This window comes from Giraffa tippelskirchi, chromosome 6, assembly GCF_054371585.1.
Source record: "Giraffa tippelskirchi isolate mGirTip1 chromosome 6, T2T-mGirTip1v1.2.pri, whole genome shotgun sequence".
In the NCBI taxonomy this organism is placed as follows: domain Eukaryota; kingdom Metazoa; phylum Chordata; class Mammalia; order Artiodactyla; family Giraffidae; genus Giraffa; species Giraffa tippelskirchi.
The window spans coordinates 67835269-67862776 of record NC_137280.1 but is presented as its reverse complement, the minus strand read 5'-3'; the positions used below and the strand labels follow the sequence as shown (position 1 = coordinate 67862776).

The following is a 27508-nucleotide window of genomic DNA, read 5'->3' as shown; positions in this document are numbered from 1 at the left end:
ATGCTAATGGCCCCACATGGCGGTGAGTAATGGTATTTGACTGTATTTCTGGCTTCGTATATATTTACTATGAACACTGGGGCTTCCCAGGTGCTGCTAGTGATCAAGAATTCACCTGCCAATGCAAGAGACGCAAAAGACTCGTTTTCCATCCTTGGGTCGGAAATATCCCCTGGAGAAGGAAACGGCAATTCATTCTGGTATTCTGGTCTGGGAAATCCCATGGGCAGAGGAGCCTGTTGGGTTACAGTCCACGGGGTCGCAATGAGTGGGACATGACTGAGCAGGCACACACACACACACGTGAACCCTGGGCCATCTTGTCAAATTCCATTTGATTTACTTATTAGTATTTTTATCCTCTTGCCAAGTGAGTGATGGAAATCAAACATTAGTGATAAGCTTGAGGGTTAATCCATATTTTGAGTAAGGATGTGGGGGATGGGGGTTGAGGTGGACACCAAGGAGAGCAAAGGGCAAGGGGACCAGTGAGCGAAGGCCTCTCCACCCAGCAGTGCATCTCCTCCCCTGCTGTTCACAGCTGCTGTCCTTTGCTTGGCTGATTCACTTGAAGTGTAATGGCCTCTTTGACCCACAGTCGCTCCCTTGACCCTTCAAACTAGATTGACTGGTTTGAGCTCCTTGCAGTCCAAGGGACTCTGAAGAGTACGTTCAAACTCCAAAGCCATCTAAGTAAGCTCCTTGCTATGAAGAACTTAGACAGTGTATTAAAAAGCACAGATATCACTTTGCCAACAAAGTCCATTTAGTCAAAGCTACGGTTTTTCCAATAGTCATGTACAGATGTGAGAGTTGGACCATAAAGAAGGTTGAGCACCGAAGAATTGGTGCTTTTGAATTGGTGTGCTAGAGAAGACTCTTGAGAGTCCCTTGTACAGCCAGGAGATCAAACCAGTCAATTCTAAAGGAAATCAACCTTGCATATTCATTGGAAGGACTGATGATGATGCTGAAGCTCCAATACTCTGGCCACCTAAAGTGAAGACCTGACTCATTAGAAAAGACCTTGATGCTGGGAAAGATTGAAGGCAGGAGGAGAAGGGGACAACAGAGGATGAGATGGCTGGATAGCATCACTGACTCAATGGATGTAAATCTGAGCAAACTCGGAGATAGTAAAGGACAGAGGAGCCTGGTGTCCTGCAGTCGTGAGGTCACAAGGAATCGGACACAACTTAGTGACTGAACAACAACAATAACAGAGGTCTTCCACTCTATCGTCATCTTCTTCCTAAGCAACATTTATCAAAGTGCAGTTTCTAGACCAGCAACTGTCAAAACAGCTGGGGAGTTTGTTAAAAATATCTATTTCTGATACTTACTATGGAGTAAGACTGCTGGATCAGACCTGAGTGAGGGCACAGGGACCAAAGTTTTTACTGAGCTTGCGTTCCAGGTGAGATTGATGCTGATAGTCTCGGAAAACCCCTGTCCTCAATTATACACTACTTGGGATTTGGGGTCTTTTCTGTATCTATTTTTATTTCCACCAATCCTTCATCTCAAGAAACTCCAAACAAACATGCCATGTAAGTTAAAATTGTATGTTTCCTATGCAACAACAGCTTCAAGATAAGTCTCAAAATCTCTCCATCCCAAACCAGAAGATTACCTCCTTAAGACCAACCAATATAAAACACTGGGCCACCCTGGTCGCTCCAGGTACTAGAAAAATAGGTGTAGAATTCAATTTACCTGCATCCTCATTGCTATCCTGGCTGCTACCTCTCAGCCCTACCCATCACGTGGGCAGTGCCTGTTTTTGTACTAACCTTGTTCTTCTCTTCGTTTATAGGGGGCCACCCTCTTGACATCCCACACCTTCCACATGAGCTGCCTCTGGGACTCTCAGAAAATATCAGTAAGGATCCTTTGCTCTTTTCTTAGGAGACCTAGCTGGGTAGCAAGCTGTCTAGGATATTGGAAAAGAGACTGATCCCTCCTGAATATACCCTAGAGTCGCTTGGTGCTATGGCATTTGGCGGTACAGTGACTTGAGTAAGACTCCAAAGCGTCACCCTCACAGTTTATTCTGGCATCTGACCCACCATCAGGCTCTCCTTTGAGACAAAGCACTAAAAACTCTTATTGAAAGATGTGGGTCAGCTGGAAGGGGAAACCAGGAGAAGGAAGTAAATGGGCTAATCAATCAGGGTTACATAGTAATTGTATTGAAAGGCAAGACAAAAAGAAAAAGGTGATGCATTGCAGGGCTCAGGTTATCAGAAAAGGGGATCTGTAATTGTTCCTTGGAGAAGAGAAGGTTTTCCTGGTGCTGGATTGTAAAGAGTTCTCAGGTGGGTTTTTATACAGGCATTGCTGAAGAATAGAGTACATAGTGAACTAGCTGGTGAAGTTAACCCTGAACTAAGGGTTCGTTTCTGACCTTTCAGAGAGGTAAGTGAAGTCAACCAAATTATTTGTGCATGCAAGCTAAGTGGCCAGTCCTGTCCGAATACATGTTCATGACCTCTCTCCAAATGGCACAACCCCACGGGAAGTGCGATGCCCAGAAGGAGGTCTTTCTCAGGTAGACATTTAGACTCACAAGCCACGCTTGGCTTTTCGAAAGATCAAGGCCAGGAAGCACAGTGTGCCAGCAGGCCATGCCAGCCACTCTTCTTTAACAGGAGAAGCCCTGGCATCAATCCACACAGCAGTCCAGGAGCTCCTAAGTAACAGCTCAGATACAAGGGGCTCACCTGGAGCAGCCCCAGACCTGCTTTAACCTCGAAGCTTCACTTTCCATAGATGTCAGTATACCTAGTACCCACCTCATAGGTATAATTTCTAAGATGCCCAGAAGGGACGATGCCAAATTCCAAAAGTCATCACATTGATGGAGACTCAAAATGATGACTTCCTGTTGGGAGTTTGTAGTTCAGCCATAGTTTCTACCAGTCCAGACAGACCTCACCATACAGGGGTCTTTTTCACAACTGAGCGTTATTGTGAAGGGCCGACTTGGAAGTCTTTTCCATCATTGAAAAAGACCCTGATGCTGAGAAAGATTGAAGGCAGGAGGAGAAGGGGACAACAGAGGATGAGGTGGTTGACTGGCATCACCGACTCAATGGACATGAATTTGAGTAAACTCTGGGAAATGGTGACGGACAGGGAAGCCTGGCATGCTGCAGTCCATGGGGTCACAAAGAGTCAGACACTACTGAGCAAGTGAACAACAACAACACAGTTCAATTTTTATCTTATCAGGTTTCCATGGTAACCTGTGATACTAGAAAGTTATCCCAAGGTCAAATCTATCCTTAGAGAAGAAGTTTTACTCACTCTTCCTGAAACAGGTGGACAGGGAAAGGAAAGGGGAGAACCCAACCCTAATGTATTATCTCTTCCTTCTACTTAGGTATGACTTTCTTCAATGGGATGTTTAAAAATGTGGAAGGTGTGGCTGAAATTTTTGGTGAGTTAAATCTGAACTTGCTTTTATCCCCTGGGTGTTAGGGCATGGGGGTGGGGGGGGCAACAGTGTGTGTGAAATATAAGGAAATTAACAGGACTTGGGGGTCTGCCCTCTGAGCTTCCATGGCCTCCCCTGCAAGCTCCAAACAATGTGATCAGATCCTGATGAGAATAATGGCGCCTTTCTTCGTAGGGTGAGTCACTGAGGGACCAGGTGGTTTCATTGCCCTTCCTTCATTCTTCCTGACCACAGCCTGGTCAGGAGGGGAATGGCATCCCTCTTTTCCAGGCAAAGGAGTTAAAGGAATTGCCCAAAGCCACACAATCAGAAGGGACAAGGTCTTCTCTGAGTCCAGAGCTTGGTCCTCTGACATCGAGGTAGTTTTATGTTTCCTTCTCAACTGGTAAATATACATAAGGTTTGAGAAACAGTCCATGGATCAATTACATATCTATGACGTGACTACCAATTGCACAATGCTGTGGATGCTGTGATGATTCCTAGCCTTGATAACTAAAAGTACCGAAAACAAGATTATAATATGACGGACACAAGCAAGGTGGCTCTGCATTGCCTATTAGATTAGACTATGCTAGCTTTAAAAGTGCACTTAAAATGTATAAATGACTAAGGGCAGGTCTTGAATGAAAATGCATGTTTCCATAAACACACACACACATACACACACACACAAACCCTAGATGGACTTTTCCCATCAACATAGAACCTTTTATCATGTTTCCGATTAGATTGTGTGGAAACAAAACATGGGTAGAGAAGTTTGAATGAGGTAGGAAGAAACTAGCAGAGCAGTGAACAGTCAAGATGAATGTGATCCTCACAACTTTGGATCTCCCCAAAAGAAAGCTGAGAACCAAAGAATTGATGCTTTTGAACTGTAGTGTTGGAGAAGACTCTTGAGAGTTCCTTGAATTGCAAGGAGATCCAACCAGTCCATCCTAAAGGAAATCAGTCCTGAATGTTCAGTGGAAGGACTGATGCTGGAGCTGAAACTCCAATACTTTGGCCACCTGATACAAAGAACTGACTCACTGGAAAAGACCCTGATGCTGGGAAAGATTGAAGGCAGGAGGAGAAGGGGACGACAGAGGATGAGATGGTTGGATGGCATCACCGACTCGATGGACATGTGTTTGAGTAGGCTCTGGGAGTTACGATGGACAGGGAGGCCTGGCATGCTGCAGTCCACGGGGTCGCAAAGAGTCGGACACGACTGAGAGACTGAACTGAACTGAAGCTCTTTTTGATCACCCTGTGCATTTAAATCGGTGCTATGGGATCATTTCATTAAGTATTTAACAATCCTCCAGGCAGAGAGATGAGCACGAGATGTAGAATCATAAAGCTGGATGCTGTTTGCTTGCCGGTTACGTTTGCAAGAGCATTTTGCTTAGGACAAGTCAGCGTCGCTGGTGGATACCTCAGGCATATCTCTGACCTTTGGTTTTTTTACCTGTGAAAGGGAGGTGACAGAATAGGATCTGTCTTTCAGAATGAACAAGACATTTATGGGATCATTGACCGTGAAAGCTTTTCATAGCATTACTCGCTCTATCAATTTTAACTATTGCGCTTTTTAAAGCATCTAACTGTTTTTGGCACATAACAGGTAACCACAGATTATTAGTGTCTATACTCCTTTTTTTCTTCGGGCTGATTTATAATTCTTTATTGCCAGGACTGTATCATTTGGGATCCATTCAGGAAACTAATAGAGACTTAAATAATAAAGACATTTAATGATCTCACATAAGTCATCTGAAGGCACAAGGACTTGAGCTACTGTGATGCAGTAGCTCAACACAGGCATCTGAGACCCAGCAGGCTTGTTTTATCTTGCCCCACTGCTCCCTTGGACATAATAGTTTTTCAGCTTTAGATATGGGGCCTCATGGTTGCAAAGTGTTTGCTGCGGTTCCCGCCTAGCATATCCTCACCACATTCAAGGAAGAAGAAAATTGCAGATCAGAAAGGCCCTCTTCTATGTCTTTATGCTTTATTAGGAAAGGAATATTTCTCCAAATCTTCTAACAGACTACCCCTGAAGTTTTTGGGGGTCATACATGGTTTTCATGGTCAGCCCTAGACTAACCTTATCATAGAAGCATGAGATTACCGTGATGAGCTGAGAATAATTATTAAACATCCCTAGGGACTTTGGAAGGAGGCTCACCTTCCTTGAACACTTTTCAGTTTTGTTGATAAGGCAGAAGGATGAAAGGCCGTCGGGGGGCAACCAACAGGGACTGCAGCTTGTAAACCCACCTCCCTTCAATTGTCTAGAAGTCCTGAGTATGCAGTGGGTACTTAGTAGGTGAGGAGGTATTATCCCCTTGAGAAGGGGGCTCCCTCCTCAACTCTGGCTCCCGGTGCGCCCTGCTCCCCTCCCCCAGACTGCCTGGGCTCCCACTTCACCTGGCTGCAGGCCGTCTTCACCAACTTCCCCGCGCTGCTCCAATTCGTGAATGGTATGAGGTGCGTGGCTGGTCTCTGCCCCCGGGACTTCGAAGACTATGGCTGTACCTGCAGGTTTGAGATGGAAGGGCTGCCTGTGGACCAGTCTGACAGGTGAGCAAGACCAAAGGTGAGCTTGTGGAGGCCTGGCTGAGCATTGGGCAGAACACAGATGCAGAAGGCTCCTTGGTCCGTGCTTCTATGTGCAGGTGTATATGGGAGTGTGCAATACAATTTAAAATCTTAGAAGCATTCAGTGTTAGCAAGGATACGGCAAATAGCTACTGGTAGCAGGAGGGTCAGTTAGGATAATTTGGTGGTATCTGTTAGAGTTTGGGGGCTTCCCTGATGGCTAAGCGGTGAAGAATCTGCCAGCAATGCAGGAGACTCAGGAGGCTTGGGTTGGATCCCTGGGTTGGGAATATGCTCTAGAGCAGGAAATGACAACTCACTCCAGTATTCTTGCCTGAAAACCCCAAGGACAGAGGAGCCTGGTGGGCTACAGTCCATGGGGTCACAAAGAGTCGGACACAACTGAGTGACTGAGGCTGCAAGCATGTTAGAGTTTTAAGCAGATCACCTATAACCCAGTAATTCCCATTCTCTGTTCCTTAGGGACCTGACCTTGGGCAAATTATTTTACTTCTTTGTGTTCCAGTTTATTTATCTATTAAATGGAGGTAATAAAAACACCTACCTCATAGAGTTATTATTTAGGATTACACTACCAAATACAAGTTAATGTGATGGAATTCTGCCTGACTTATTGTTTTCAAGGGTATTAATGAATGATAACAACAGTAACAATATTAGTAGTGCTGTTAGTAGTGATGATAATAGTAGTAATAGTAACAATATTAGTAGTAACATTTGTCATAGTAGCTACAGTAGTATTAATAGTAATAGCAGTGATAGCAACAGAAGCAGTACTAGTAAACCTGTGATGGTGTTGGTGTTAGTAGTAGTAGTAACAATAGTAGTAGAACCGTTGCTGTAGTAGCTGTAGTAATAATAATAGTAGTAGCAATAGCTGCAGTACTAATAAAACTGCTATTAGGGTTTAGGGTTTGGGATAGTAGTAGTAGTAGAGGTGGTAGTAGTAGTTAAAGTAGTAAGAGAAGTTGAAGTAGTAGAAGTACTACTACCACTAGTAGTAGTTATATTATGGCAGGAATTGGAGCCATAGTAACTGCAGCAGTGTGGAAGTAGGAAATTGAACCCATGTCTCACCTTTACTCTGGGACCGTATCCACACCTCACTGGTATTATGCATGCATGCTAAGTCACTTCAGTCATGTCCGACTCTTTCTGACCCTTTGGACCGTAGCCTGCCAGGCTCCTCTATCCATGGGATTCTCCAGGCAAAAATACTGGAGTGGGTTGCCATACCCTCCTCTAAGGGATCTTCCCAACCCAGGATTCGAACCTGTGTCTCTTATGTCTCCTGCAGTAGCAGGTGGGTTCTTTACCACTCGTGCCACCTGGGAAGCCCCACTGGTACTATATTTGTGCCCAAATCCAGTGTGATGAAGTGTGTGCCTACATCTACACAGACTCCCAGAAGATAGGAAATGATTCCCACTGATGTAAGTTGTTTCTGGACCGGAGGGTAGTCTTTCATCTCTGGGACCATAAGCCAGCTCATTGACATTCAGAAAGGGAGAAACTGATTCCATTCGGGGCATGGTGCCAGGACCATTTCTGGGAACGTGTTTTACTTTCAGGTGCTCTCTTGCCACTTCTTTTAGTTATTAAAATACTGAGCAGACCTAGAAGTCAAAAAAAAAATAAAGCAGCAATTCATCACTGTGTGAATGATCAAAGCATTGATGGCCGAAACTGGCAGAATGGTGTGTCACACCCAATTTCAATGACTTTACACTGTGCAATTGACGGAGGTGGGAGTTTCCAGACTTCTGGGAGACAGATTATTTCCACCTTGAACTTGCTCACCAGATCCAAAAAATAATTGCTATAGTTTATTGAGTGTTTACCACGTGGATCACAATAAACTGTGGAAAATTCTGAAAGAGATGGGAATACCAGACCATCTGACCTGTCTCTTGAGAAACCTGTATGCAGGTCAGGAAGCAACAGTTAGAACTGGACATGGAACAACAGACTGGTTCCAAATAGGAAAAGGAGTACGTCAAGGCTGTATATTGTCACCCTGCTTATTTAACTTATATGCAGAGTACATCATGAGAAACGCTGGGCTGGAAGAAACACAAGCTGGAATCAAGATTGCCGGGAGAAATATCAATAACCTCAGATATGTGGATGACACCACCCTTATGGCAGAAAGTGAAGAAGAACTAAAGAGCCTCTTGATGAAAGTGAAGGAGGAGAGTGAAAAAGTTGGCTTAAAGCTCAACGTTCAGAAAACTAACATCATGGCATCTGGTCCCATCACTCCATGGGAGATAGATGGGGAAACAGTGGAAACAGTGTCAGACTTTACTTTTTTGGGCTCCAGAATCACTGCTGATGGTGACTGCAGCCATGAAATTAAAAGACGCTTACTCCTTGGAAGGAAGGTTATGGCCAACCTAGATAGCATGTTTAAAAGCAGAGACATTACTTTGCCAACAAAAGTCCGTCTAGTCAAGGCTATGGTTTTTCCAGTGGTCATGTATGGATGTGAGAGTTGGACGGTGAAGAAAGCTGAGCGCCGAAGAATTGATGCTTTTGAACTGTGGTGTTGGAGAAGACTCTTGAGAGTCCCTTGGACTGCAAGGAGATCCAATCAATCCATCCTAAAAGAGATCAATCCTGGGTGTTCACTGGAAGGTTTGATGTTGAAGCTGAAGCTCCAATACTTTGGCCACCTCATGCGAAGGGCTGACTCATTGGAAAAGACCCTAATGCTGGGTAGGATTGGAGGCGGGAGGAGAAGGGGACGACAGAGGATGAGATGGTTGGATGGCATCACCGACTCGATGAACATGGGTTTGGGTGGACTCCGGGAGTTGGTGATGGACAGGGGGGCCTGGCGTGCTGCAATTCATGGGGTCGCAGAGAGTCGGACACGACTGAGCGACTGAACTGAACTGAACTGAACCACGTGGTGGGGTCTATATTGACATTCTATTGACCTTATCAGACTTTTGTGAGTTAGGTAGTGTCAGAAACAGCAGCTTGCCCAAGGCCATCAGCTGCCTGTGTGTGTTTTCTTCTTTACATTGGGCTCCACTGTCCTCCTGCTTGCACTGCAAGAGCCACCTGACTTAGTTGTTTGGTGTCAGCCTCTCTCTGTGATCAACCTTGACCTTGACAAGTTACAGAGCTCTGTGTGTCTCAGTTTTCACATAAGTAAATGCTTATAGCAATAATAGCACCTGCTGCATAGATAACACAATTCAAATTCAAATATGATGTGTGTGTGTGTGTGTGTGTGTGTGGGCACACTAAGGACTGAAACAGGTCACTGCCAAGAACCATCCCGAGACACTGAATGATGGTGTGCTGCCTGCCTGGTTCTAACACACACTCTCATTCTGATTCTTCCTGCCGCAGCTGCTGCTTCCAGCACCGCAGGTGCTACGAGGAGGCCGCTGAGATGGACTGTCTGCAAGACCCTGCCAAGCTTAGCACAGATGTCAACTGTGTCAGCAAGAGTATCTCGTGTGGTGAGCATCTCCAGGTGTACCAGGAGACTGGGCTGAGAAATGACAGTTCAGAGACTCCAGGCCTGGGCTCCCCAGGTCCACCCTCATCATTGTTGCCATTGCCAGCATCACTGTGGGTACTTACAGCCCCACCAGATCTATGGCAACTGCACCTTGCATGGAGTAGAGGCCCAATGAATGCTTTCTGAATTGAAACAACAGTTGCTCAGCAGATTATTTGATTTACAATTCTATGCTTGTACCAACCCTGGAAGCTTGGGAAGGGCAAATAGTTTGCTACTTAGGCATTGTGTGATTTCAGGGAGGGAGCACCCTGACCTTCTCCTTAACAATTTGGATCCTCAAAAGGGGGAGGACAGAACCTGCTTCAGAGATTTGTTATAAAAATTAAGTAATGCTTAAATGTAGAATGGTATTACATTTAACATTTTTAAGCAGTGTTAAATGTCAAACAATATGGAGACTGGCATCTGTGGAGAATGTAATGATGCTGGAAGTGGAGGCAGATGCCACAATGGATGAATAAGGCTGGGGTGCTTGTTTATAAGAATCAGACACTTGTATGTGCAAGTCTCAGCTCTCCACCTTACCTGCTGTGCGACTCCAGGAATTTTACTTCTTGTCTCTGAACAATCCTGGCAGAAGAAGTAAAATAGGCCAAAACAGAGGGGAAGAGGACCATGGCAAGATGGGATACTGTATTAGAGCCGGGCTTTTTGAGTGCCTGTTACATGTCGTGGATACTATACACAGCAACTCTGGTCATCCTAACAACTCCATTAGATGGGGGTCGTCATCCACATTGTTCAGACGAGGAGAGAAAGGCTCAGAGAAATTAAATAATAACTTCCCCAAAGTCACATAGCTGCCAAGTGGCAGAGCCAGAGTTTGAACCCAGGTTTGGCTGGCCCCTCAATCCAGGTAACGTCAACTGGCAGGAGTTTGGAGCATCGGGAAGGGTGTAAATCACTAGGTGAGGAACACAGTGAACCAGGGAAACATGACTCATTTGTTTATTTACTCAACACTTACACGCTGAGCACCTAACACCAAGCGCAAGATAATCACCTACATGTCGCTGGTACCCTGAGCTTCTGGAATTTCCTCTTGGCTGTGAGACATTGAAAATGTCAGAAACAACTCATACGGTACGTTAGGTAGTGCTAAGATCTGGGAAGGAAAATACCTCAGAGGAAAGGCACAGAGAGGCCTGGGGAGGGGGCTCTTATTTAAATAAGAAAGTCAACTGAAACCTCCTTGGGAAGACGACAGTTGAGTGAAGACTGAGAGGAGGAGGAAGCCAGCTGTCGCTTCTCAGGAGATGAGCAGTTGGAGGAAGTGGCCCCTGGTGGACCCAGGGCTCCTGGTGCCTGGTGTGTGTCAGAAACAAGCGGGACAGCAGGTCAGAAGTGGGGTGACAAGGGAGGAGTGAAAGGAGGTGAGGTCTGAGAAGGAACAGGAGGTAGTGGTTTTTGAGTGAAGATGTTGATGGAGGATTCTGAACACACACAAAAAAAGGCGTGGTTTGACCTGAGTCTTAAAGGCTGTTGTGGCCCCTCAGTGCTGAGAAGAGGCTGGGCATCAAGGGAGGAGGCAGGGGGACTAGTGAGGCCTCTGATGTAAGCCAGGCAGGATGATGGGGGATGGAGAGAAGGTGGGGGTGCATTGTTGCTGTTTAGTTGCTCAGTTGCATCTGACTCTTTGCAACCCATGGACTGTAACCCGCCAGGCTCCTCTGTCCATGGGATTCCCCAGGCAAGAATACTGGAGTGCCATTCCCTTCTCCAGAGGATCTGCCCAACCCAGGAATCGAACCTGCATCTCCTGCATTGGCAGGCAGATTCTTTACCACTGAGCCTCCAGGAAAGCCCAGGGCTGCATGATCCGATTCATATAGGTTGAAAGCAGGGCCAGTAGGGTGGCCTGGTGGATGGGGTGTGAGTGTGGGAGAAAAGTGCCTATGGCTCCCAGGCTGGACCACACAGCGGAAGGGATGGAGCTGGCATGGATGAGATGAAGAAAACCGCAAGAGAAGCAGGGCTTTGAGGGGCAAGTCAGAGTCAGTTTGAGCATTTGCATCACCCCTTGGGATTCCCAGTGAGCTCTTCTGATCTGCTCTGTCCTTGCTCTTTGTACAGAGTCCAGGGACACCTGTGAGCACCTGCTGTGTACCTGTGATAAGGCTGCCATAGAGTGCTTGGCTCGGTCCAGTATCAACTCTTCCCTGAACCTTCTGGACATATCCGTCTGTCTAGTTCAGCCTCCAGGTAGGAAGACCCAGGCCCGGCCTCATCGCTGGGGGTGGTGATCTGGGCTGGGAGCTGTCAGAGACCATCATCGCTGCATTTCTTCAGATGCCCCAGTCCAGTGCCTTCTAAAATCCCCAAACCCACTTCTCCAATGTGCTTTCTTTTCAGAGACAACCAGCAAGGAGGAGCCGCTGACAGTCTGGCCCAGAGGTAAGGCCTCTTCGGGAAGCCACTCTTGCTTGGGCCACAGGGGCTTGGTTACAGATGGGAGTGGATGGATCAGGGTTAGGTTGGGGAGCTGGAGTGACCTGTGGCACTGAAGATCTCTCCACCCCCAGCCAGAGACACCACCAAAGTGTGAAGTGAAGTCGCTCAGTCGTGTCGGACTCTTTGCAACTCCGTGGACTGTAGCCTACCAGGCTCCTCCGTCCATGGGATTTTCCAGGCAAGAGTAGTGGAGTGGGTTGCCATTTCCTTCTCCAAGAGACACCGTTACTTCTGATAAATTCAGTCCATACCCAACATCAAATGGCCCTTTCTAGGTAGACAGGTGTGAATTTAATCTGGTTAGTATGAAGACCCCAGGTTCTTCCTCTCTGTCTATAGCTGTGAGCAGGACACGGTTCTGTGCTCAGACAGGGCAAGGCCCCTTCCAGCTGGATGACCTCCTGGCGGCTGAGGCCAGGCCTCTTGGGGACAAACTGGCTGCCTCCCTCCTCTGCTCCCCAGAGCCTGCAGCCCAAGGAGCCACCTGGGCCCAGGTGGGGACTCCCTGAAGAGGAGGCTGTTTTCTTTATGTCACTTTTCAGGACAGGGTGGGCTCTTCATAACTGTCTACTGAACAAAGTAAGGGATGGTTCTAACTCTAAAACATACATCTTATGAAAAAAAGTGAGTTAAGTTTATGCGTGTCATTCCTTGTCTGCCAAATTCCCCACGATCTCTCAGTCCCAACCTCGTGGGTACCCGAGGATGGGAAGTTCAAGGTGCACCTTGACCGAGCATCCTTCTTTTCCTGGGGCTACAGTCTCTTTCTCAGAACTAGTCCTGGCGTGTTTGCTAAAGAGGAAGTTGATGTGACTGTGTGTGCCGTGGATGTGGGTGTGTCCATGCCTATATGTGTGTGGATCTGTGTATGAGCATGTGTAGGTGTGCGTGTGTGGATGTGTGTGGGGGGTTGTGTGTGCATGTGGTATCTCTATGGACCTTCTGAGTCCAGCACCCTTTTCTCTCTGCCATCTGGTGTGAACAGCGGTCTTCTCCGGTGGGGACCACAGTCCACAGCCACAAGCCTTCGGGGTTTGCAGCCCTTTGGTTGCAACAGCCTGTGTCTGATGGTGTCACTTTCCCCACGAGAACCAGGACTAACTGGAGCCCCTCCTGAGCGAGGGCCCTGCTGGGCACCCCTGTGTCCTGGGGTGGGGTGCGAGAGGCAGGACGAGCAGCCCCTCTGGGAACCTCGGTGACAGCCCCCTCCCGCCTCCCGTGCCCAGCCTGCCCTTGGGGACCCGGGCACTTGCTTTCATCACTCCCTGCTCCCGGGCTCTGTCTTTCTCCAGTGGTTCCTGTGGAGCCCACGGACTCCGGCCTGATGGCCATCTCGGGAGAAGGGGAGCATAGGGGACTGGTGGGGAACCCAAATACCCGTGTTTTGATTGTGCCGTCTGCCTACTTGCTGAGATTGGCTACCTAAAATTCCCCCCACCTGGGCTTGCAGTGGAACCACCTCAGGAACATCCCAGAGTCCCTCCTACTTCCTTTTGACCCACAAATCTCTTTTCTCCTTGCTCAGCTTTCTCCCACAACTCCTAGTCCCCTCTCGGAAGAATTACCAGTTAAAACCCAGGACCTACACCCTCGACCATCTGACCTTGAACTTCAGATGAACAACGAATGCTGTGATAATTATAAGTGTGTCCCAGAATTTGCATGAGCCCTACTTCTACTAAAAAGATTATTTATTGTTCATGGGAAATCCAAATGTAACTGGGCTTCCTGGCTTTTTATTTGTTAAATCTGGCAACTCATCACCGCGGGGAGATCCCACTGCACACCCGCTGCCTACAGGTTTGTGTCTTGTTCTCTTTTGCTGCTGCTGCTTCTGCAAGGTTAGAAGCAGAGGCTCACGGGCTTATCCCATGGCCATCCTCCATGTCCAAGGTCATGTCATCCCCAACAGCTCCCAGGTAGCCTGTGCCTTGGAGTCCTGGTTCTGAGAAAAGAGGAAAGGGCACCAACACCAAACCAAAGCTCCACCATACGCCCTGCCCCCAAACAGCCACCATGCCCAGCATGACTGACAATGGCCACGTCCCTTCTAAATTGAGGATAATGGGACTTCCTCAGCTGTCCAGTGTTTAAGACTCCAAGGTCCCAATGCACGGGTTCGATCCTTGGTTGAGGAACTAAGGTCTTGCATTACTACACAGCATGGACAGAACCAAACAAAAAAAGAATAAATAAAAAAATTGAGGTTAAGCTAGGGTTTCCTGGCCCCACCAGGCAATCACAAAATAACCCTCAATTCATATATTTCCCACTTTCTTCAACCAGAATCCTTATTCCGTTCGTGGCATGATCCTGGGAAAGACTCAAGGTAAATAATGTTCCTCAAGGAGTCTGGAGTTTAAGTAGAGGAAGAGAGTGGATGCACTCACATCTTTGCCCCCAACACACACTCAACATCTTCACACTCATGACCTTGGCAGTGGCCACAAATGCCCTCCGAGGAGGCAGCCTGACTGTGGGCTCAAAAATCAATCACATGAGTGCTGGTGGGACAGTTTGTGAGGGTTTGTAGCTGTTCTCGCCACTATGGGGTGAAATTATGTTTTGGAGTCAGGCAGATTTGGGACTGATTCCTGACTTTCCTATTTTTCAGCTATGTGACTTGGGAAGCATGGTTTAACGTCTCTAAATTTCACTTTGCACAGGAATCAGGGTTTGTTTTTTTTTCTTTTTCCAGTTAAGAGCCAGATAGTAAATATTTTAGACTTGGGGGCAAGAAGATCTTTTTCGCAACTACTCAACTCTACCATTGCCGCAGGAAAGCAGCCATAGACAATCTGTAACTGGATGGGTATGGTTGTGGTGCCAATAAAACTTTATTGACAAAAATAAGCTGAGGGCCGGGTCACAGTTTACCAATCCCTGGAAAAGGATGACTGTTCCTATTCTTTGAGGAGACAGAAGAATTAAATGAGATAGAGCATGGGAAGATTCTGGGCCAGCATCTTGTTCCAAAAATTCTAATGTGGCTACAAAAAAAGTGCTGCTGCTGCTGCTGCTAAGTCACTTCAGTCGTGTCCGACTCTGTGTGACCCCATAGGTGGCAGCCCATCAGGCTCCACCGTCCCTGGGATTCTCCAGGCAAGAACACTGGAGTGGGGTGCCATGTGAAACCACAAGCAGGATACTGGGAGACTGAAATTATGTCATCTTATTTAATGCTCATACAATTCTATGAAATAATTACTATAATATCCATATTCAGATGGTATATTGAGATGGAGAGAGAAGTTGTTAAAACCCAGAGTTAGGTGGGAGGGTTGAGATTTGAAGCTACGGCTTCCTCCATCCTTGCTTTTTGGACCTACATTTCCTCTTAAGCTGCCTTCCGACAAAGCCGTTCCAGCCAGGGAAAATAATGGCTGTTTCTCCCAGAGTGGTCATTTGCTAGTCTCTCTGTCTAAACACAAGACTGGCCCTTATCTGGCCTCTTGTCCACCGAGTTGAGAAGTAATGGAGCCACAACACCCAGACAGAGTCCCTGATCAGATCGCCATGGGTCTTCTCGCCTCTGCCCGGTTAAGGTGCTGAGCTGGATTGGTAATTGAGATTTGATGATTTCTTTTCACAGTGGCATCTGAGACCAGAGCTGACCAACTGATCACGCTCTCCAGGACAAGTAAGTAGAGGGGAGTTCAGAGGAGGGCACCCAGTAGAAAATGCCATCTCAGTATTTGTGCTGAGTTCTGGTGACCGACTTCCCAGGTGGCTCAGTGGTAAAGAATACCTCTGCCAGTGCAGGAGACATGGGTTCGATCCCTGGGTCAGGAAGATCCCCTGGAGTAGGAACTGGCAACCCACTCCAGTATTCTTGCCTGGAAAATCCCATGGGCAGAGGGGAGACTGGTGGGTGACAGTCCATAGGGTCACAAAGAGTCGGACACAACTGAGCGCGCGCGTGCGTGCACGCACGCACACACACACACACACACACACACACACACACACACACACTGGTGACCACTATTTGATAGGGTCTAGAGTAAATATTATTATGCCCATTCTGCAGATTATATAGGAAACCAAGACTCTGGGACATTAAAAGCTCTAAGTCATTCTAGCCATGACTTTTGGACTGGTTTCTAACCCCAGACTTCAGGATGTAAGATTTGTCTTCTTTCTGTTACACAGTTGTGATTTCACAGAGAACAAACTCTTATCTAAAAGTATATGGGCCAAGACGTCATCAAGAGAATTAACCTATTTACTTTGTTCGTGGTGATTAACAACCATGGCTCTATTTTTTAAAATATTTACTTATTTATTTATTTGTTCCTTGGGAAGTGACCAGGGGCAGAGCAAGGAGCATGTTGGCTCCTGTGCCCAGGGGATGGGAGCCACCTCTGGTGACTAAGATGGGACAGACTGGAGTTAAAGCTCACTCCCTGTCTCTCCTTTGGGGACAGAACCAGGTGGAGACCAGGAAGGCATGGAATTCTCTAGGACCACACCTTCTCCAGGTAGGCATGCTCAGCCTCTCCCACCTTTGTGTATGTTGTTGTCCCCTGTGCGTTTATCAAGTGTGCTACCCAAAGTGAGAGAAATCATTGAAGCCAATTTACTTTCAAATCCCCTCCTCTACAAAAACTCCCCCATCTTTACAAAAAAATAGACAAAATGAAATCAAAAGATCCGTTAATAGGAAGGTACAGAAACCTACCCAAGAAAGACATGCATTTAGAAAAAAAATAGAGAAAACTATACTTAGTTGTCTATTTCATTCCACATTATAAAAATATCTACTTTTAATATTTGAAGATGATTTCTTCCAGTCTCTACCCAACCCACAGTCAGCACATCTATAACATAAATAAAATAAATTTGAGATCACTTGGCAGCCATGGTTTCATAGTCTGAGTTGTATCACCTCATACAATGAGATGATATTTGCCTGACATGAAATATTTTTCTGTAACATGGCTTTTACAGGCTATACAACAGTTCCTTGTATGGAATCCTATAATTTGTTTAACCAATTATTTCTAACATGTGTTATTATAAATAATAGATATGCACTTTCTTTATGCCTATGCACTTTTGATTAATTTGTCAGGATAAATGCCTAGAAGTTGAATTGCTGTATAAAAGGTGTAATCATTTCAGGGTTCTCAATACGTTGCCATATTTCCCTGAAAAAAAAACTGAATTTTCACTCACAGGTGAATTCCACTGGCCAATAGTGGGTACTATTTAAAAACAAGAGAACGAAAAACCTCTAGTTTTTAATAGAAAAAAAGTGGTAGCTCATTATTTTCCATTGTTCCCTGTGATTAAAATTAAAAGTGGTGTTTTTTATACCTGAGCTGGGCTGGCCTCTCTCACCCTGGGACCTCTTGTCCAGGCGTGGGCTTCAGGATAAACTGAGCTCAACTCTGATTTGTGCAGAGGTGATGGGGCATTTTAAAGGTAGATGAGGGAGGAGGGAGAGGAAACTATTAGGAGCTCCCGCAGAGCCAGAAAAGTGGAAAATTCCAAAGAGAGGGTAGGGGCTGTTTTCTGAGACCTGTTCGGCAAGGTGGGTGTGGATGGAAAGCAGTGAATTCTCTTGACAGCCTTGAGCTTTCTCAGACAGGACCTTAAGGAAGACCAGAGCTGGGTCATCCCAGCGACAAGGCTTTCCTTGAGTGTTAGAAACCAGGCTAGGGTTCGTTTGGGCTTCCCTGATGGCTCAAATGGTAAAGAATCTGCCTGCAATGCAGGAGACCGGGGTTCGATCCCTGGGTCTGGAAGATCCTCTGGAGAAGGGAATGGTTACCCATTCCAGTATTCTTGTCTGGAGAGTCCCCAGGGACAGAGGAGTCTGGTGGGCTACAATCCATGGGGTCACAAAGAGTCGGACATGACGGAGTAACTAATACTAGAATTTGGTTAAGTCTCTTAGGGTGGGGAGTGTGGAGAGCTTGCAGTGCCCATAGGCTAAGGTCAAGGGCGGGCTCAGAGGGGCCTGACTGAAGTTTGGTCAAGGAGAGTCTTCGTCTGTTTCCAGCTCTCTGGAGTGTGGTAGAAAATAACCATTTAATGGGTTTCCACTTTGTGGGGCTGGAGAACTGAACAGGATGCTAACCTTAGGAGGCTGAGGTTACAACAAGGTTCCTGAAGGGCTGCTTCTAGCCCATCAGTACCAGAGTGTTGAGCAAGCAGAGACAGGAGCCTGGATGTACGAAGAAAACCAATATGGCGCATCTGGGGAAGGACTGCAAATTAGAGGTCCGGGCCTTATCCTGAGCTCTGGGGTCTGAGCCTAGGTCAGCGGACGAGTGGGGCAGAGCCTCCTGATGCTCCTTTGGTCTGGGCCAGACTGGGCTGGATATCTGGCCTGGGGCCGGAGACCTTCCTGCCTGCAGCCAAGAGGGCAGGTGGGACTGATATATGAGGTCCAGGAGGGCAGGTCCACATCACTGGCAGCCTTGCCTGCAGTGGAAGGGACTTTGCACTTAATTCTGAGCACGAAGAGAGGCTAACGCGGTTTTGAAGGGTTTGAGGAGGAGTTTTGCTTGCCTGCGTAATTTTGTACTGAGAACCAGCTTAACGTCTCCATCATTCTTTTTTCTCTTCACTTGTGAGCATCTTGGTGGGCCTTTACTTGGCAGGCGCATGATAGTGAACATGACACCAACATAGGCTTGAGAGGTGGTGATGTTTCTTGCCCCCAAGATGTCATCCACATGTTCTAGCTTGGGCTCCAACAGTCTTAACATCATCATGGAGAATTTGGAAATTCTCACATAGCAGCCGAGGATCCCTGAGGCTCTGCCCTGGCTGTCTGCAGACCCAGTTTGAGGACACTCTCTCCTGATGCTTTGTCTGAATTTGGCCTTGAGCACATGTCCATCTGCAAATCTCTTCTCGAACCACTTTTTTTTTTTAATTTAATTTTTTATTCTTTTTAACACCAAAACCATTTTTTATTGGGGTGTATCCAATTAACAATGCTGTAATAGTTTCAGGTGAACAGTGATGGGACATACATATACACGTATTCATTCTCCACCCAACCCCCCTCCCATCCAGGGTGGCACATAACATTGAACAGAGTTCCAGGTGCTGTATAATAGGTTTTTGTTGGTTATTCATTTTAAATATGTGCACATAACCTTCCCAAAGTTCTTAACTTCCCTCGAACCACTTTTTGAATATGGACCATAACAGCGTATGTTTTCAGGGTCTGCAGAAATTGTTGCCACAGCGAAAGGTGTAACCATCGTCCCTACTGGCATTAAATCTTTGGGGTTGGCTGTATCGTCCATCAAAAGCGGTCCCGAGGAGACATCTGGGAAAGGTGAGCAGAAGCAGGCAGAGAGGTGTCTGTCCTCTCCTGGTCTTAGGATCCTCTTATGTGTGGGGTGGTTCATCAAGCCCCCTAGGTCACCGTAAGGCACCGTGACCATCCCCCTTGCGGCCACTAGAGGGCGCCATCCCTTCTGCTGCTTGAGTGCCTTTAGTAATCAGCTGCCGGAGGCTGAACCGGGAAAGGAACCGCTGACGGAGGGCTCTTGTCGCTCTTATTGGCTCAGAAAGAGCTCGGCATCGTCCGCACCGTGGTTTGCTGGAAAGAATGAAACACTTGGATTCTGATGGTCCTCCTCCTTGGCTCTCCTTCCTCGGGTGCCTTAGCAAAGGCCCCGCTCCTGCAAGGAGCCACAGCCGGTGGGACACACATCCTGGGCAGGACACTGGCAAGACGCTGTGCAGTCCTCTGGGCTTTGTGGTCCTTCCCCCTCTGAACTTGTGATTATGGGGTTTGCAAGGTGGACTTTTGCCTGGCTTAGCCCAAGTTGCAGGGCAAGGAGGAGGGGAGGGGAGAAGGAGGGCAGAGAGAGACAGAAACCAGAGTCCTGTTTCTCAGCCTGTGACAGGCTCACCTTCCTGCATCCGGGAAGCGGGGACCACACGCGGGTGAGGCCACAGCTTGGAGAGATGCTCTTCTGTCTGACATCCCGGTGCCCTGAGGACTTTGAATCCTACGGCTGTTACTGTGGGCAGGAAGGACACGGCGAGCCGAGGGACGCCCTGGACAGGTACGTTGGTCATCACTTCAGGCTCACAGCATTGCATTATCGCGCTCAGTGGGGCTTGTTGCCATGACAACCCTTTGTCCTGATGAGCAGTGGAGGCTCCAAGACTGACTTGTCTGAGGTCATTAAGCCACGAAGGGACAGAGCCAGACAGAGTGAGATCTTTGGATATGGGAGTCTAGAGTTCCAACACGAGTACTGCCCAGCTGCTCTAAAAGGGTTGATCTGCAAAGACACCTCAGAAAACCCCAAATATGCCTATTTAAACAATGAGTAACATGTAGAATTGGGTTTCCTAGGTGGCTCAGTGGTAAAGGGTCCACCTACCAATGCAGGAGATGTGGGTTCAATTCCTGGGTCAGGAAGATCCCCTGGAGGAAGAGATGGCAACCCACTCCAGTATTCTTGCCTGGAAAATTCCATGGACAGAGGAGCCTGGTGGGCTACACAGTCCATGGGGTCACAGAATGAGACACCACTTAGGGACTAAACAGCAACAACAGCAACATCTAGAATTGGGGTCTTCAGTTGATCTACTCTGCAAGAGGTCATGTTGAAATGAGTTTCTTGACAACTTTTTAAGCTTAATTGTCAAATTTTGTACCTACTGCTCTTGGAAGAACATCCACTGACCTCATGCATTCATTAATTTATTCATCCATTAATATAGGCACTCAGCCTACGTTTGTTGTGCTTTTGCTCCGTGTCTGGCACTGTGCTAGGTGGTAGAGACATAAAAAGGACTAAACTTAAAGAAAGCAGATCATAACAAATTGCCTCTGGAGCTTGCAGAGTGAGAGGTATGGACAATTCAACAAAACACCACCCGCTATAACACATGCGGTTAGGACACAGAGGAAACAATGGGGGACTCAACCTGGAGGTGAGTTAGAGGAAGATTCTGAGAACAGAACTGATCAAGTTTAAAGATTGATTGCACCTGAACACTCACCCAGTTCACGGCCAGTTAGCGTTCCAGCGAAATGATGTACACTGCCCACATCCTCTGATGGTGGAGTTGCCAAGGGAGGATTGACAACTATATCACAAGTTTCCTTGGACTGGGGCGGGGGAGCGGGGGGACACTGAAGGAGATTGTGAGGCTTTAAGGGGCCAGATGGGTGAGTTGAAAAAGCAAGACCATGATTCATCCCCATCTATTTCCTGAGATCTTGCTCTTCGCTGGCCACTTCCTTAGATGCAGTTCTTTACACTCAGGATAGTTACTCTGTTCTCTTTTAAGGCTAGGGACATAGGGGATACCCTATGGATGTAGGATTAACTGTTCTGTTGTATAAAAGGTTGGAGGGAGTGTGTCACTGCTAGCCCATGTGGTACTTTGGTATATACTAAAAGTGGCACCCTTTCCTTAAGACTCTTTCTGTGAGAACATTACTGTAGTAAATATGCAAGGCACCCATCTTTTCAGTCAACAGAGTCATGATAAAAATACCAAAACCTTTTTTTACAAGATGCTTCCAGTGATGGACACTGCCTTAGACGTGGCATCCTGGTACAGTCCACAACCTGAACAACTGTACATGGTGGCCTTTGGTGTGTATATCAATCAGCCCTGTGTGCACTGGAAACGAGGCACTGACTACTCTCACTACTATAGGGAGTGTGGGAGAACTAAGCTTGAAGGGAGTTCTGGGGGCAGCTGGGGCTCTGGCAGTAAACGATTTTCCTTGCTGTTAGGTGCTGTCTGTCCCATCACTGCTGCCTGGAGCAGGTGAGAAGACTGGGCTGTCTGCTCGAGAGGCTTCCTCAGTCACCAGTGCTGTGCGTGGACGGTATCCCCAAGTGTAAGTGCTGAGGGCCAGCACAGTGGGTTGTTCTTTCATTCAGGTCAGCATGAGGACCATAGCTCATCTGACAGTTGCTTTCACAAGCACTTGCTCACCTCTAATGTGATTTGTTATGTACTCTGAGGCACATATTAGCACCCTTATTCACTGAGGAGGGGACTCAAGTTCAAGAGGCCAAGTCAGCCGACCAAAGTCACCGAGCCTATAAGAGCAGGTGGGGACTAACGTCACAACCCACATTTACTCAGTGCTTCCCACGTGCTCTTCTGAGTTCTGGAGTTCATCCTCACTCCAGTCCTATGAGGTAGCCCCACGAGCCTGCCCATTTTACAGATGAGGCAACTGAGGCCCAGCATCACACAGATTGGAAGAGGTGATAGGACTGGGGTTGGGACTGTGAAACCATAACTCCTCAGACCCAGAACTGAGTCTTCACTGTGCGAGTGAGTCTCTTCCTAAAAACAGAACCCTTTCCCCATGGGGTCTCCTGAAGAACCCCATAGAAAAGGGGAAATGACTCTGGCTGCAGGGAGGGGTGGGCCTGCCTCTCCACTCCTCCCAGTGGTGGAAGCTGGAGGCGCCTCCGTGGCCATTCAGGGTCTGGGGGGTGGCGGTGGGGCCATTCGGAAAGAGCCCAACCCCTGGGAGCTTCACTGTGCCGGGCTTGCTGTAGGACTGACTTCATCTACATCTGACTTCTACATCAGTGGGTGTATCTCCCTTAGGCTTCGCAGCTTAAAAGGAAACAGTTCCCATAGCATTTCTTGAGAGCCGCGTGGGGGGGGAGGTGTGTGTCACCCTCACTTTTTATCTGGGGAAGCCCCGGGCTGAGTGCCCCTCCCTCCCTGGGCACCCGGCCTGGGCCTCGGGGAATCCTGGCCTTGGAGGACCATGTGTGCCTCTTACCTCCCAGGAGCTCTGGGCATTGTGTGTCACTCATTCAGTCATTCATTCATTCACTCACCTAACTATGTGCTTCTCCAAAAACCTGCCACCAGTAAAGAGGAACACCGTGAACAGACAGGGTCCCTGCCTTGAATCACTCACAGGCGGAAAGAGAGACAAGCAAGGGACTCTGTAGTCTTACTGGTACCACTAATAGGTAGTACAAGTGCCCAGGAGCACGGGGAAAGGGGCTTTGAACCTGCGGAGGGTGGCAACCAGGATGGGAGAATTTGGCAGAAGTTAAGAAGGGGCAGTGAGGTGAGATTTTGCAGAGGTTAACAGGTTCCCTGATGGCCACACCAGGTGTGTGTTTTTTCAAAAAAACAAAGTGGGGTGTTGGGAAGAGGAGACACAAGTTGTGGCATTCGGGGAACTCCTGAGTCTGGGAATGACGCATAGTTCCGCATTTCAGGAACAGAAAGTGGAGGTGCTGGGACCGTGGTGGTGCAAGGTGAGGTTGAGGAGACAGGTAGATCAGACACCCAAGGCTGAAACCTGTGTGCTTTGTCCTGTAGGCGTTGGGGGGCAGGGGTGGGGTTAGAGCCATGAGTGACGGGATGAGATGATCACCGTTCTCGGTGATGCCGTCATGCCTGGGGGTCCCACCTGCCCAGCTGAAGGTGCCCTCAACCCTATGGTCTCAGTGAACCCGGGAACGTTGTGGTGTCACTTGAACTCCTTGGGGGCTTTTCAGAGAACCGGTTCCAACCCTCTGTGAGCTGTGAGCGCGGTGTCCTGGAGCGGACGCAAGGGCCGGGGTATACGGGCCGAGAGCACCTTGGAGCCGCTCCGGACAGTCCTCCGCGAGGGGCAGGGGCAGAAGCGTGGAGTGGCTCTGGGGAGCGGGCCGCCGCCTCTGTCTGCTCTGCTGGTCTGTCTCTCCTCTCTCTGCTCCCTGCTGTGGGGATGCCATGGGTGTGTCTGGGCTGATGGAAAGGCCCGTGTCGGAGATTTGGAGGGTCGGTGTGATGGAACAAGTCCGGTTCATTTGGTTGATGAATACTTCATGGTAGTATCAGACAAAAAAAAGATAATTAAACAGACCCAATACAGACCCAATAGACCCAGGAAGTCTTTGGGCTTCCCCGGTGGCTCGGCCAGTAAAGAATCCATCTGCAGTGCAGGAGATCTGGGTTCCATCCGTGGGTTGGGAAGATCCCCTGGAGAAGGGAATATCTATCCACTCCAGTATTCTTGCCTGGAAAATCCCATGGACAGAGGAGCCTGGCGGGCTACAGTCCCTGGGGTCACAAAGAGTCGGACACGACCAAGCGACTAACACTAATAAGTCTTTGAAAATCACAGACAAGGATAGCATTTGTAGAATGCCTGTCGATGTCTGAGTAATGTCAAACACATTCATTCTCTTGGATCACGCAGATGCTCTGCACTCTACCCCTACTGCAGGCAGCTGAAACAGTCAAGGAACAAAGTAGGGTCACCAGACTGAGCAAATAAAAATACAAATGGTAAAATATATATATTTATATATTTCTGCTGTGATAGAAAGAAGCATAGGGTGGGATTCGATAGGAGCCCACAGGAAAGACACCCCCTTTAGCTGGGCCAGGAGCGGAGCGGTTCAGGGAAGCTTCTTGGAGGGGTTGCCCAGTGGTTTCACTTGGACTAGTATGAGTCAACCAGGAGGAGAAAGTTACGAGTATTCCCAGTAGAGGAAGCAGTGTATGCAGGACCAAGAGGTTCAAGGCGGAGGTAGGAGGACAGGCCGGAGGGGGCGACTGTCCAGCGGCGTCTCAGGTCTGCTCCTGTCCTGGCCCCTCAGGTGGGGGGCGGAACCTGTGTGCGAAGCTGCTTTGTGCCTGTGACCAGTCAGCGGCCGAGTGCATGGCCTCTGCCTTCTACAACCAAAGCCTCCAGTCCACAAGCAGACGGGAGTGCCGGGGTGACCGGCCGAGCTGCGAGGGCGACGGGCCTGCAGCTTCCGCCCAGGACTCCAGCTCCGAGAAGAGCAGCGAGGAGGCCCCGCCCCTCACGGAGGGTCTGAGAAGAGCCAGAAGGTTCCTGGGGAAGCCGCTGGGTCTCATGGGGACCAGGTCACCGTACAGCAGCACAGCCCATGGATGAGTCCCTCCTGCTCCCGTAACCTCTCTGGGCCCGTCTCCTCCTCTCCGTCCTCAGCGGGGGCTCACAGTGCAGGGAGACCCTTGCACACACGCACTGTGACCTGTTTGTCAGTTCACACGTGAGTGTGCCTTTGGAGAAGGCAGACAAGGGGTGGTTCGATGCTTCCTGGAGTGCACTGTGGACGCTCAATAAATATTCCAAGCAATGTTTCTTTGTTTCAATCTTTTTGGCTGTGCCATGGGTCATGCAGGGTCTTAGTTCCCGATCCTGGATTGAACCTGCAGTCCTTGCAATGGAAGTGCATATTCTTAACCACTGCACTGCCAGGGAAGTTCCCTGTTTTTTGTTTTGAAGCAATGTTGTGGATACTGACAAATGAATAGATTGCATGAGTGAGATGACAGAAGAATGGAGGGTGAAAGAGTATCTCCACTCCCTAGTCACTGGAAGTTACTTTTCCTTCTATTTTAATAGAAGGAAAAAAAACATATATATATATATATACACATATATAATAAAGGAGTGTATTTAATCAATCTTATGAGATGACATGGGTCACCAGTAGCACACCAACGATGTATGCCAACAGCTGACATGATAGCCCTTCTGGTATGTTGAGAGTGGCCACAGCCACTACCATGAAGAAACACTGACAACCCTGTCTTGGGTCTGGCAATATTGAAAAATAGGGGGTGATCCCAGTGGCTGGAAGTTTGTGGGATACAAATGCCCTTTTGGATATAGATGAATGTAATAGGAATTACAAAAAATTGAAACTCTTATCTATTCACTCACCCGCCCCATAGTTACTGAGATCTTACCGTGTACCAGGCAGTAGGCAATGCCTCTAGAATCCCCCTCAGTATTTGATAAGGACATAGACTCTACAGTTCACATCGCATCCTCGGTTCTCGGTTCCTGTAAATCATGCAGCCTGCAGCGACATGGTACAGGGTCCCTGCCTGCTCCTCAGGTGGGAAAGCAGAGCCCCTGGAGTTAGTTCATGCTCGTGAGCCTCTCATGGTGTGGACTATCCTGGAGTCAACAGGATTGAAAACCTTAGGAAATCATAAGGTCACGATGCCAAGCCGACAGTTGATATTCTTTCCTGCCTTCCAGGGAGATCACCGGATGGGTGCCTGCCATTTCTGTGTTCCAAGTCTGTATGCTGTATACAACCTTAGATAGTCCAGAATAAAGGTGGTTAGTGTCTTGGTTCACAAGACATGCAGGAATGCGAGGCATATGGCCAGTTGTCTTAACAAGGGCCTCACCTAATACTCCGTTGAGAAAAATGAAGTTTTCCAGTGTGAATGCCCTATCTTCCTGCCACCAAAGCTACAGAATTATTGTTGGTCATTGTCTTCCTTCTTGTTAACGATGAAACAAAGGGTTCCTTATCCATATCAAAGGTCAATCCCTCCATCTCTCCTCTGCTCTGGGTTTAGTTACCCTACTGCCTTTTCCAGGGCTTGATTCCTGCAAATAGCTCCTTTTAATTCCAGATCAGTTTATCCCTGCCTAGCAAATAAGACCCTCTGCATAGTGAATGCAAGGATCATTCACGATAAACAGACTCAGTGCCTACTCTGCTACGTGGGCATGACACGACGAACCTTTTCTAAGTGATTCACTTACCCCTCAACAGATAACCTCTGAGGGGCAGAACCTAAAAGTTGCATTTTACAGACTTCAAAGCTGAGCCACTTGCCGAAGGTCACTCAGCTAGGAAGTGGCAGTGTGGGACCTGAACCCAGAGCCCGGGCTCCCTGCTGCTGCACCGCACCCCTCAGGAAGATCCTGAAACCCACTGGCTGTGGTGCACAGCTCCGTGCATGGCAGGAAAGCAGGCCAGCTGGCGGAGGCTACTAGAGAGGTGCTATGCTTTTTGAGAGAAAGGCTTTGTGGGGTTTATACAGCAGAGGGGTGGGGCTGGAAATACAGACATGAAGACTGATGCAGACATGGCGACAGTGCTCTGCGGGCACACGCTGAGAGCTCCATCTCATCCACATCTGATCACGACTGCAGCCATGGAGCTGATTCTTCCTATGTACCTGAGGATGAATCCATCTGGCAACTTGAATTTTACTAAAGCACTTCATTTTTAATAGAATCCAAACAGTGGATAAGTTTAATTTAATAAATGTGATAGCTATTGTAAGAATGGCTATTATACAGAAGTTATTAGATTTTGTTTTATTGCTTACATATGAATTTATTGCACAGTGAATTTTTACATTACAAAAAACTCAGTTCATTATATTTAGTACATATACTGGCACAAATAAAACAAATTAGTTCCCTTTTCAGACAGGCAGAAGAAAAATATTGTGAGGAAGTTAACTGCTGGTAAAGTACAGAATTAAGATTCTTAACAAAAATGAATTCAGAAGTATTAAGGAAGAGTGTGTATGTGTGTGTGTGTGTATGCATGTGTGTGTGTGTATTCAGGTTAATTCCAATGACTCTATATAAGCAGACAATACAAGTATAGGAGGAACATTTAAATGTTAACTATTCATTGTCAAGGAAAAAAATGAATGATATAAGCAACAGTATACAGCAGAGA

General features: G+C 47.7%; 1 protein-coding gene across 1 annotated transcript; it reads left to right on the top strand.

Annotated features, from left to right (window-relative positions):
- Positions 1-25144, top strand: OC90 (otoconin 90). The gene is made up of 14 exons (XM_081502984.1): positions 1-22; positions 1817-1882; positions 3386-3442; positions 5857-6031; positions 9434-9546; positions 11685-11813; positions 11964-12005; positions 13355-13403; positions 15653-15702; positions 16490-16543; positions 19246-19362; positions 19930-20101; positions 21797-21903; positions 24635-25144. Exons 1-14 carry the CDS (start codon positions 1-3, stop codon positions 24934-24936), a joined length of 1455 nt encoding a protein of 484 aa, XP_081359110.1. The 3' UTR covers positions 24937-25144.
- Positions 25145-27508: the final 2364 nt, after the last annotated feature.